The sequence below is a fragment of the Strix aluco genome, chromosome 9, assembly GCF_031877795.1.
Source record: "Strix aluco isolate bStrAlu1 chromosome 9, bStrAlu1.hap1, whole genome shotgun sequence".
NCBI lineage: Eukaryota > Metazoa > Chordata > Aves > Strigiformes > Strigidae > Strix > Strix aluco.
In genome coordinates this window covers 13,686,136-13,698,953 of record NC_133939.1, presented here as the reverse complement: position 1 = coordinate 13,698,953, position 12,818 = coordinate 13,686,136, and the positions used below count along the sequence as shown (strand labels likewise).

General features: G+C 38.8%; 1 protein-coding gene across 1 annotated transcript in view; it reads left to right on the top strand.

Moving 5' to 3' along the window:
- Positions 1-8,482, top strand: part of DNER (delta/notch like EGF repeat containing) — a 133,929-nt gene extending 125,447 nt beyond the window's left edge. The window contains exons 12-13 of the mRNA XM_074833772.1: positions 299-545; positions 7,397-8,482. Of these exons, the coding sequence (XP_074689873.1) occupies positions 299-545; positions 7,397-7,508 (359 nt within the window). The 3' untranslated portion in view covers positions 7,509-8,482. The remainder of the gene's footprint in view (positions 1-298; positions 546-7,396) is intronic.
- Positions 8,483-12,818: the final 4,336 nt, after the last annotated feature.

The window sequence follows — 12,818 nt, the reverse complement described above, 5'->3', positions numbered from 1 at the left end:
GTAGATGACTTTCTATGACTTGGGTTATTCAGGAGATCAAACTAGATAAGTGTTCCTATATGACCTTAAAAAACTACAAAAAAGCTGGGTGAAGGATCAGGATAGCACTATTCAAATTTGTTGCATGTTAGGCATGGTGACATATCCATAACAGAGCCTGGGGAGGTTCAAATTACATATCCTCCTAGCTTCAGAAGTCTCCACAGAAACATCGAAAGTGAATGTCATAAAAGAATTCTATTCAGCAGGAAGGATATAAATTACTAATTAATGATAACCTTTTATTTCTTACTGGCAGATCTGCAGTGGAAGTCTGGGCATATGGCAGAGAGTCTAACAAATATGCCTCGTCACTCCCTCTACATCATAATTGGGGCTCTCTGCGTAGCGTTTGTCCTGATGCTGATCATTCTGATTGTGGGAATATGTCGCATCAGCCGCATTGAATATCAAGGCTCTTCCAGGCCAGCCTATGAAGAATTTTACAACTGTAGAAGCATTGACAGTGAATTCAGTAGTGCAATTGCTTCTATCCGACATGCCAGGTTTGTTCTGGGGATGGTAATTTAAAAAAAATATGTTACGATATGCAATTTCAGTCCATGCATAGTGCATTTAACTGTGTTGGGAGAGAATGGGCTGCTTCACTGTGAAAAGACAGAATCACCAGCATTGCTCATTGTTCTTTTTTGATCCCTATTCTGTTCTCATCTGAAGTGTGACAATCCAGCACAACTCTTGAAAACAGAGAGAGTTATTCTGAATTTATTTGGTGTAACTGGTGGAGAGGGGCAGATGCAGAGTTCTTAGCTTGTAAGATCTTCTGTTTGGGATGTAAATACTCTTTAACTGACACACACAAGTAATTTGATTAGGTAGCAAAGGCACCTTGATTTTTATGACTAATTTACCAGATTATTTAGTGATACTCTTCAAATCACTCATTTTTTCTGCTCCTGTTTGCCTCAAAATTAGGATCTTTCTTACTTGCTTTCCTAGAGAGAGTAATTTTTTGACTTTTAGTTTTAATGGAGCACTTGTAAGCCAGGCAATAATACAAAAGTAGGACTGGAAGGGATTCAAGAGCTCAAGTGTAAGCCATTGCACTGATATAGCATTAATTACACTTAGCTCCCTGCCAACAATTGTGTTTAAAAACCTCCAAAGGAGTTGAATAGCATTAAAAAAGGCTTTCCTGAAATCCAACCTAGATTTTCTTTGCTATCAGTTAGGCTGATTCCTTCTTACTGGTCTTCAGGTTGTCATGAAGAATAATCTATCACTGTTCCCTTTATAGTAATCATGTACATCGTGTCGTCCCCCCACTTTTTTTTAATAATAAAACCAAACTAAGCAGAACAACTTTTTTCTTCCCTAGACTAAACTAACCCATTCTTCCAGTATCTTCTCCTGGATCATATCAGCTTCTTTATTGTCTTCCTGGGACACACTCCAGATTGTCTTTCTCTTTTTTTGAAGAGTGGTTCCTAAAGCTGGAAATAGTTCTCTGTCTGAAGCTTTACCCATAGCAAATGAACTGAGTAATCACCTCCTGTGTCTTATTTATGGCATTCCTGTTCATACATCTGAAAATGAAACCTGCTTGCTTTTTTTTTTAATTTGCATTATGCTAGCAATTGCTGATATAATTTTGTGACCTGTTAGACCTTTTCCTCACCCCAAGATCCTCTGTGCCATTTTGCTTTCTAGCCAGTATTGTTTCTTCTGCATTTGACATCTCTCTTAATAGGGTAGAACTTTCATTTTTATTGTTTCTTTTTCCTATTTCTTCGATTTGTCAAGATCACTTCAAATTCCAAGAGCGTTCATGTGTGTTACCATTAAAATGCTTTTAAAAGAATGGAGGGAGACACGTTCCTGTGCATGGAGAAATACATGCGTATTGGTTGGTGATTGCTGGTAATTCATTTTCCAAATGCTCCAGTTCTGTTTCAGTGCAAATTAAATAGATTGATTGGTACCACCACTGAAGTCATCAAAGTTATCTGAAATAGATGAGGAGTTCCTACAGACTCAGTTAATCACATTGCAGCTTTGGGCAGTAGCTCCTTAAACTGTTCCAGCTAGATTTACAATAAAACATTTGTTCATTGTCAAAATATATTAGTTAGTAAATATTTTAAACAGAAAGATGTGCATAGTTGATTTAACATAGCAATAAAATAATGTTCTTTCAAGTCTTCCCTCAAGTCTCTTTTGCCACTTAGCCTTACATCTCTTCCAGGAGGAGCTCAGAATCTCCACACCATACACACCCTAAGAACTCTTCTTTTCCTTTAGCAGTGTATTGGGAGAGGAGCGAATTGCTTTATGGCTCATAAAAAGCTTTATAGTTTTTTATTATTTGGCCTTCTGAATGTCTACTGTTAGGTACTACACATCTCCAAGGGTGGAAAGCAAGGTGCAAAATGATACTGTTAATCTTTCAAATTAAACACTTCCCTCCTACTACTGCAGCAGTGATGAATGTGTCAATCCTGTTCAGTTACTACTTGATGAAGTGGTACTTTGCACTTCCACAGGGACTGGAATTGGTCTCCTGAAGAACAGTGTAAAACACCTGGGTTTTCTTACTTATTTCTTAAAGCAAATTTGGCAACTTTCTATCTAAGGGTATCAAGGAAAAGTGTACCAGCAAGGTAGGATCTTTTTAATCTGAGTTTGCACTGCCTTTTACAGTTTCACCACCAGGTAATGGAAATGGTAAAAGGTTTCCTGTATGAAACCTTTCAAATCTTGGAAGCTGGGCTAGTTCAGGTCTTTATCACTACTGTCTGTACTACTTATAACGAATCTCTGTTTATTACTGAACACAGAAGTTTAGAAAAACAAGTTTTCATCAGGGTTAAATAACACCCAAAGAACTTCTTACACTAGGATATATTCATGATGATTTTTCAGATCCATATTATGCAGTTGAAAGTTACATTATTGGAACCTGTTAATAAAGGGTTTCCTTATCTTGGGAAAGGTGTTTCTATTTAATGCAAGTGAAACTAAATGTTTTTATTCCAAATAATTCTCTGTGCTTCTCAGAGAATTGGATGCCTTATAAAAATCCAAGATAGAGCTGCCAAGTCAGGTAATTCACAGAGGTTTAGGATGAACATGATTGTGTTTGTTTTGTTTCCAGGAAGATATAAAACACTGCTTTGGTGATTTCACTCCAGGAAGAGGAGCACAACTTTTATAGTTATTTTTGCATAACTCTTAAATCTGCATATTAAAAATACCAAGGTCTGAATTTTCAGAATTGCTGTATCTAAGATACCTACTTTCAGGTAATAGATTCTCAGCGTTTTCTGAAAATCATTCCCTTTCCCAGTTAGATACCCAAACTTATTAGTAATTTCGAGGCTTAAGAAAAAGTGAGTAGATGATTTTCTTTAAATGTAAGGTTTCTGTTAAAGTCAGTAGGTGTCCAGGGCATGTGGATGCCTGTTGCATATTCAGTAAATTATTCTTAAATTACTTGTTCATGTTTCTCAGCAGGTCTTTTTCTTGATCATTTTTTATAATTTGGTCTTTACTAATCAAGGTACTTGCTGTAAGAGAAAACAAATCTGCTCAAGGGTCATTACTAATACATGTCTACTTCTAGTGAATGTTCTTAGGATTAGCAGATCATAACTAGATAGTTTTCTAACAAGGTGAAGCACGGCTCTCTTTAGTATTCATTATGCAGACAGTAAATAAATACTCCTTTTTTTGTTAAAGCTTATATATTTTAAAGCCAGAAGGGAACACTGTAATGAAATAGTTGACCACTGGCTACTGCAGCCATGAGACTTCATTGAATTGGAACCAGGATCTGTTGTTGAAACTGGATTGTTCACTTTAGGAGAGCATTCATGCTGAGTTCACTAAGTATCTGGTTACAGAGACTGTACTACTGTGAACTTTTTGTGTGTCTAGATATCATGCACTACATACAGTGTATTTAATTTTACTTTCATATGCTGACTCTTGTTCTGTCTATGTGTGGGTTGAAGAGTCTGGTTCATCAGACTAAGTCATCGTGTCACAGCAGAATAAGTTTCACTCCACTGCACATTCTCTGCATTCTGATGTTCAAGTCATCTGTGTTATATTGCAATGTCCCAAGTTCCCTGAATCTGATGAGCTTCAGCACATGCTAGTTTCTTACCATTTTCTGACATAGGTTTCAGTGATGAGTTTTGGTTAGCTATCTCTTTGTGGAAGTATGATCACATGCACAAGTTCTCTGGTCTCCACAGCACGTGCTAATTGCTTATATACATCTTCTGTCAGTCTCAACTTTGTAGGAACAAAGGATTATATTTCAATTATACCAAGGAACAGAAAATACCACTTGGGCACATGGCCTTTTCTCTGAATAATGCAGAGGAAATTAAACTTCTCATTCTCCTCCTGTGGAGGCAAAAATAATCTGTTCCTCTTATGGGTATGCTTTTTAAAAAATTTTAAATTCTGGTCTCTCTCTTTTCCTTCTCTTGTTTAAACTTTATTTGTGGACTCCTTATACCAGTTGCTGTTTTTGAAGAGAGTAGCAACATGTGGTTTCTTTCTTCTGCTTCTGGGGAAACTCTGAACTCTAGTCTATCCCACAGAGGTTGGAGGATACCATTTCCTTGGGGTTCAAACATCTAACGTTCTCAAAAGTCTTCTACCTGAATGGAATTGTTGAGGTTAATGACTCTATGGTTAGCCATCTTTTGAAATGTCCTTTTAAGGAAGTGGAGGGGCAACCCCATTCCACATGTGACATAGAATTTGCAGTCTCTGTCTCTCACACACACACACACACACACACACGTATGGACCAGCTGCCTGTGCCAAGAAGAATTCTTACGTTGAATATATACTGTCCACAAAATTCTCATGGAACCCTCAGTCTCAGTTACACAGGTTTCTCTTGTTCAATGTTTCATTGCAAAATATATTTTCTAATTCTCATATAATTTACTTGACTTTGTGATGATCCCTATGCCATTGGTAAGTATCTCTGATATACACACTGGAACACTGTTACCCATGAATGGACATGCCAATGCTAAATATAGAGGGCATAGAACTTTCCTCATCCTACTGATGCACTCTGCTTACCAATCTGAGCACATAATTGATCATCAGACACAATATGGCATTAAAGCTAATGTTAAAGTGATTATCCATCATGTCCCTCCAGTCTTTTTCCAGACTCAGTGCTTCCCGCTTCCCAGGGTTGAGATTTCCCAACATGGTGCATACTCTTTGTTAGATGAATAATTTTGCATTTGGTTGCACTGGAAGAAGTCTTTATTCATTTGTTTTGTATGTGCTTTTGTTGTAAGCGGCCTATTAATTGATCCAGTGCACTCTATAGCAGTGATCTGCATCTTTTCACTATTTACTGCCCCTTGAATTGTTGCCTCTTGCAGATTGTATTGGTAATTGTTTTATGTTTTCTTTTATATCGACAATTAAACGATTAAATAGCATCCTTGTGCAATCCTACCAGATACACACTCATTGAACTAGGACTTCCCATGTAACAATTCTGTTTTGAGACCTCTGAGGTTTGTGTTAACTCTGTTTACTGTTACGAGCAGGGACTGGCTTCTGAACCGCCTGATCAAAGCAATGTGGTCTACCAGCTAGATGGCTCAGCCAGGCCACAAACAACTAGCACATGTGCTGTGGTCTTTTCTCAGCGTTTACTAATTAGGGGCACATGTCAACTATGACCTACACAGAAGAACAGATTCTGTACTGCTTCACCGTGTGCAACAAGCCATTTGTTCTCTACCTGTCAGAAAAGGCAAAATTTGACTTAAATCACTGGAGGGTGTTCATCATTTGTATCTATGCAGAGCTCTATTTCCTTTAAACCCTTAAGAGTGATGGAGAGAAAGGGTGATTCAGAATTCATTGCTGCCTCTGATTTAGTAAGATTCCATAACTTGATTCCTTCATTCAATTCTTGGAATTTTATCTCATTTACAGAAAATCAGGTTTATCCATCATGATGCTGATGAGCAAACATGGCCTGTATGTATTTATTAAACTATAGAGGACAGGAGGCATTTGTGCATGGAAATGTACCTGGTGTGGCCTTATTGACAGCTGAAGTACTTTGAAAAATGAAATTTCCACCATATAGATCATAATGCTTCCAGCCATTTTAGTTTTGTCAACAATTCTATATCACTGAAAACAGCCAAGAATTAAATTGGAACAGACAGGAAGTTACATAAAGATCTTGGAATAAAAACAAGTTAATTTTGGTTTGGTCTAAATATTAGCCTCAATATCTGAATTTTCTGGATCTCACCTTCCAGTGTACACAAATTAATATAGACTTAATATGACACATAAGAAGGGGATAAAAAGAATCCTTAGTGTGGATCATTACCTAAATAAGTCTTTATGTTTCTGTGTTAGTATTTTTTCTGCATCAGGTCCATAAGGAAAGCAGACTTGACCCTTTTTTGCCTCATTTTCCTGTGATCCTTTTTGTTATTTAAAGCTCCTGAAATTGTAGTCAGAACACTTTGGTCATTTTTCCACTTTCAAGTTGCATTTTTAGCACTATTTTTGTGTCTTAATAAATGATCAGAAGTGTGATAGACTGTCTATGCAGTGCAAAGGCACCTGAAGGAGTTCTGGATATGCCAGCACTGGGCCACAATGATACAGCTGCACCAATTCTCTGCACAGGCAGATGCAGCCTGGTTCTTAGCAGCGATGGTTGCCCAGGAGGAGCATGCTGCTGATGGGATTCTGTTGCTTGTGAACCTTTGCTAGATTAGTATGTTTGCACTATCCTAACTGCCATTAATTCTGCCAGTGTTGCGAATAGCATGCAGCATGTTGATAGTTAAAATGTGCTTCCCAAGTGGATGTCAGGTGAGAAAAGTTTATTTTTTAAATGCTTTGGCTATAGCTCATAACTCAATTCAGTGCACAACTATTGCATTTCCAAATGCAAATGTCACACAGTTGTCTGTTATTTACTTTTTGTAAATATATATGACCTGACCTTAATATTGTTTGTTAGAGCAAGCTCGAAAATAAAACTCTGGGCTCACTGAAACTGTATCAGTTTCACTTTTGCCTTCCGCAGTCTTCTCATATTCTGATACTGCTGAATTCTGTAGCAGAATTCCTGTAGCCTTTTGATATGGAATCTGTTTCTTGTTTGCAAGAAGGTTTTTTTTTAATTTGATATGTATATTTCAAAAGTCACTGTTCAGGTATTTAAACTTCTGTACTACTGGAATGTTGCAATACAATTGAGAATTTATCTAGGCTCTCTGTGTCTGTTTCTGACCGCATACCATAACTCAGTGGGTTCTTGCCATTAATTCATTCATACTTATGTTTGTTACCAAAAGCTTTCTTTTGTTTCCAGGTTTGGCAAGAAATCCCGACCTGCAATGTATGATGCAACCCCCATTGCTTATGAAGATTACAGCCCAGATGACAAACCTTTGGTTACACTGATTAAGACAAAAGATTTGTAATCTAGTGTATCTTTTTTGGATTATTTTTCAAAAGGATGGGCTACTAACCTAATTTAAATATTTTTAAGAAGAAAGCATAAGTAATTTAAACCATTAGATGCTTCAGAATTTTCTGTAGAATATTTAAGAACCAATTTTCTGCAGCTTTTAGTTTGGAAAAATATTTTAAAACAGAATTTGTGAACTTCATGAAATACATTTTAATGTACCTTGAGCTCTATAAACGATAAGCTTATGATAGTGTGTGCTTTTTTCTTGGTAGACACTATTACTAAACCCAGATGAGTTTCTTGTGGTTGTTACAGAACAGAAAACAATAATTAATGAGGAATTCTTTATGACATGTCAGTGCCAGCTTTCTCAGTAGAGGTAGGAAAAATGTGAAGCATAATATGATATATAATATATCCATTAATTAAAAAAGTCTAAAATGTTTGTGTTGTGAAAAAGAAACTAGTAAAAATTATTATTCCTAATCTGAATGAATTAGCTTTTGCCTTATTCCATGCATGAATAGATAACCTATTTCTCCATTATTTCCTGAAAGTTGCTGAAACATACTCTTGAGTTGATGTTTGACATTTTTGTAATAGTATTCAGGCTAGGCCTTGTATAATAATTAAAGTGCCTCTTGAGGCAAAGTAAGGGCATGATCCTTTAAACATTGAAATCAATGAGAGAACTTCCATTGACTTCAGTGAGCATGGGATTGGATCCTACAATTGGAGTGAATCTATATTTTTCTTTAAAGGTTAAAGTTTTTTATATTGTGACTAAACTAAGCATATGGTTTGAGTTGTTTGTTTCCTAAAGGTTGTTGATGTACAGTATTGTTTCATGAAATATTGTGTATTTCTCATAGTGCTTCTTATTTAGGACCAGTATGGGGTTTTTGTGGCTGTATTTGATTGCTTATGGGCTTCTTAAAATTCTTGCTTATTTCAGAAAATATTGAATAAATGTTATCAAGTGAAGATTGCAGCTGTTTCTTTGTTTTTCTTCATTTGAAAGTGCAGTGTTGTATATAAATTTGAAAGGACATGAGCATATAATGTGCTATAAATAATGCTGAAAGAAGATAATCCATCTGTTAATCTGAAAAGGAAAAAAAATGGGCTTTATTATTAAGGTAATCTCTCAAAAGTGAAACAAATACAGCACCAAAGTAAAGATGCAGTCCTGCAGTCCAGGCCACATGCACCACAACCTGTTCCTGAGTGGATCTGACTGCAAATTTGGGCTCTAAGTTATAGCAAGAGTAAGGTTTTGTCACAGAACAAGCAGTTTATGTGAGGAGGCTCAATCTGACTTTGTGTTTCAAAGAGGCCGGCTAGTGGGGAAGCCAACATGCATGGTATGGAGGCAAATTGCTGTAGCTACTTGTAGAGCTTGCTGCATGGTGCTGTGCTGCGTCCAGTCAGTACTGTTATATTACAGGCTGATAAGCACTGAGGGGCTAGGCTCTGGTTGACTTTTTAATGTTGGGAAATCTTGGAATGCATCCAAAATCTTCATATTTCACGTAAGTATCATTTCCAGACAGAAAAAATTTGTCATCAGGAACTTTGATCATCTCTGTGTGAGGACAGCCATTGTCTCACGCAGTCCTTCCCTTTCCTTGCAACCACTGACATCTCCAGACCTCAGATCAGCCACTAAAGACAAACGTAATTAAGAATTTTAAAGATAAAAAAGCTGCCACTGTTTTTACTCTCTTGTTTAGATGGGCAGAGTGCATCTGGTATGTTATTTTTAATTTTGAATTTCATTATTATTATGGCTTCTTGTTACAGTCATAGCAATTGAATTCTTTCCACATCTTGCACAATTAGTGCTGACAAGAGGTAGACAAATTATTGCAAATCAAGCTGTTAGAGTTGCTAAAATGTAATTTTTATTGTGAGGTTACATTCTAGTTCACCACCAAAAAAAAAGAGAAGAGAGTAAATGCAGCAGATATGGGCCAAATTTGAAATTTAAAGTAAAGCAAATGAAATTATGTTTTAGTAGAACTGTTAAAGGCAAGCACTGCTCAAAGGATTCTCTTACTGTTTGGAATGGCTGGATGGTGAATATGTAGGTTAGTAAAACCATGTTGTGTTGGAATTATGGAAATGCCAAATGCATCGCAGAAATCAAGAATACCTTTCCTGACAACCTGTATCTGCTACCATGGGCTATCAATGATGTTGGCCCAAGATAATAGTTACTAGTTAGAGATCTAGAGAAACTAGATTCAAACCTCCCTTTCATTCTTCAGGCAGTTTTCTGTGACAGAGGTTGTACATTTGTGCCTGGTGGCTGTCAGACTAGCTTTTTTCATTGGTACTGTTTTCTGCTGCCGCTTTATTCCAGGTATGGAAATGTTTGTTTATGGTGACTTCTTGGAATGTTTTAGGAACCCCTTAGAAAGAAAGGTCAAGAACAAGCTATACCCTATGTGATTTTTTTGTAAGTTGTGTGGAAGAGGGGCAAATATATTGTTGTTATAACTGATTTGTTAATCAAATAGAAAGGAAATACTCATTCTTCAGAGTTTTTGGCCTTTTCAATTGTAAAATACTGGTTTATCTTTGAAGAACTGCAAACCTATACCAAGTAGGGAAGCAAGCGACTCTGTTGTTCTAGCGAACATACATATTCACAGTTCATATTTTACAAGAGAGATGTTCCAATGAGCAGCAGCCCTTCTGCATACAAATCACACCTTGGTAGTGATTCCTGACCATCCTATATTTCTCTCAAGTGACTGACCTGAAAGATAACTAATTTGTGAGGAGCTATTTTCCTGTCAGCTTGTAGCCTCTAGTTCCTGTAAATCATCCTGTGCTTCCTGTGAATTGTGCTTTGAAAATTACTTTTGCTCCTTCCAATTTATTTTATTGAACTCTGATGGCATGTTATGCATGCACTATGCCTGAATCTGTGCACTTCTGAGATATTTGTGAGGCACTGCACTGCCTGCCAGTGGAGCAGCCCTCAGACCTGGAAGGAACAAACCCGTCCTGAGTTTTTATCCCAGCTCTGAAGCTGCCAGGTTACTATCTTTATATGCCAGATCATGTCTTCCTGAGGATATACACGAATGCGGACAAGGGACACTTCCATATCCTTTTCCCAAACCAGAGGAGGTTTGTTCTGTATAGGGAGCAAATATAGATATAGAGCAAATATAGATATATAGCAAATACCACCTGCTGTCAATATACTATGCATGTTTTTTTAGCTGTAAATCATCCAGATGCAGAAAGTGGTGATTGTATGTGCTCTTCCCCCTGGCAATGGGCTAACAGCCTCCAGCTCCTCCTGCAGATATGGACAAGTCTCTGGGCTTGTCATTAACCTCCAGTATTTGTTTGCTCCCCAGGTCTGGTTCTTTTTTCCTTCCTCTTCCCTGTGGTAACAGGAGAACATCCCAGGGTGTTTTTCCTCCAGCAGCATGGACATCTATTCTTGCATGCTTCTTGGGGTGGTGTGAAACTTGCAGTTACAGCTCAGAGTGGTGATACATGCGTTAACAGGAAAATGTCATGATTTACATGGATTCTGGATGGAGTCAGTCCAAAATGATGAAGACAGTGACCCTGTCCATGTAGTTGGGCTAACTGCAGTATGATATAAATACAAGGCCCAAGGGAACAGTTGAGGACAACAACTAGAAAATATGTTGACTAAAACCATACAAATTATCCCCATTAAAACCTGCAGATGTAACCTTAACTTTAGCTGAGAAAAATTAGACTGTTGTCACAGCTTGAGCCTCTCTTTGCATCCTGTCTCTAGGAGGTGCTTTGGGGATTTGCATGCTACCTGTGTAGCCTCCAGAGGTGACATGTAGCCGAACCCTTGGGTGAGAAGCCTTGGTCCCCCACCAGGACCAGTTTTCGTAGCAGACCTTGTACTTGGAAGAAGCTGGCTCTCAATCCTCCCTAACACTTTTCATCTTCTTCTCAATACATGGTGAAAACTGATGTTGAGGGGTGCAGGTAGCTTGTGAAGGAAGGCAGGGTTTCCCCGCCAACGAGGAAGGCCATGTCCCCATCGCGGGGCTCATTGCGGTGTGCTGTGTTGCAGTGCGCTGCTCCTTGGGTGAGGGGCCCTGGCCTTTCTGTGGCCGGAGAAGGCTGCTGAGTGCGGAGCCATCTGTCCATTTTGGAGATACATTTTAAAAACCGTTGATGTGTCTGTGTGCCAGGTATGCAGTGACAGCCCGGGCTGGGCAGGCGGCAGCAGAGGCGCTGCTGGGAGCTGGAGTTGGCACTGCCATTCCTCGAATGGCAGCCAGCAGCCCTGGCCGCTCGCCCTCCTGCTGTTCCGGTGAAGCAGACAGAGGACGAAAGACCTGAGGACATGGTCCTGACCTGGCTAGGCCCTGGGTAAGCAGCCAGTGCAAGCCTGTGGGAACTCGTATTTGTTCTCAGCTTACCCTGCTTCTGTTAGCAGATTAATCAAATGGTGGGCTTGGAGGGAGCCTCATGGCCAGGGACATAGGGAGAGTTCAGGAGAGACACAGGTGGTCTATGAGTAGCTGCAAGGAGACTTGAGGCACCCCCTGCCATGAATAACCTTGTGCGTTGTCAAACCAGGCTGGGTAACATCCTACACCGAATCCACCCATCTGATTTTGCTATTACTCCCTCCACTGCAAATATAGCCAACTGCTACACTGGTGGGAGGGAAATGAGAACTGAGGAGAGATTTAAGCTCAGTAAAGCACATCTCCAAATGGCAAAAGTCTCTACATGTTAATCCCTTTGAAAACAATGTGAGTTTGAAGATGGCATTTGTGATGTTTTGGGGGAAACTGGTTTGTTGTCTCTCTGCATCTAAAAATATAAAATAATCTGACCATAGGTGTATAGCACTACAGTAAACATTGCCTGCTTCAGCAAAGTCTCATGCGGTGAAACTTCAATCATGGCATTGATGTTTACATCCTATCTCAGCTTTGTTTCTGGAAACAGCTTGGGTTTTCTCTCGCAGGGCTTTGTTGAGAAATGCCGGAGCAGATGTGACATTCCTGAAGATGTATAGTTTCACTTTTCATAGCAATAGACACCTGATGAGGAATAAATTCAACACCTCTGAATATTATTCTCTGTGTGGATGGCTGAGAGGAATTAAACAGCCCCTCCTCACTTGTGTTGACAGAGTTATGCCTACAGGGACCTCCTTTGCCCCTTCATGTGGCTAAATCCTTCTGTGTCCAAAATTTCTTTGAGATTCCCTTTTCATTTCGCCCACAACTGCTCAGCTTTTGCAGAGCCGACAGGCACACTGCATCAGACAGCCCTGTCCTTACAGCTGAAC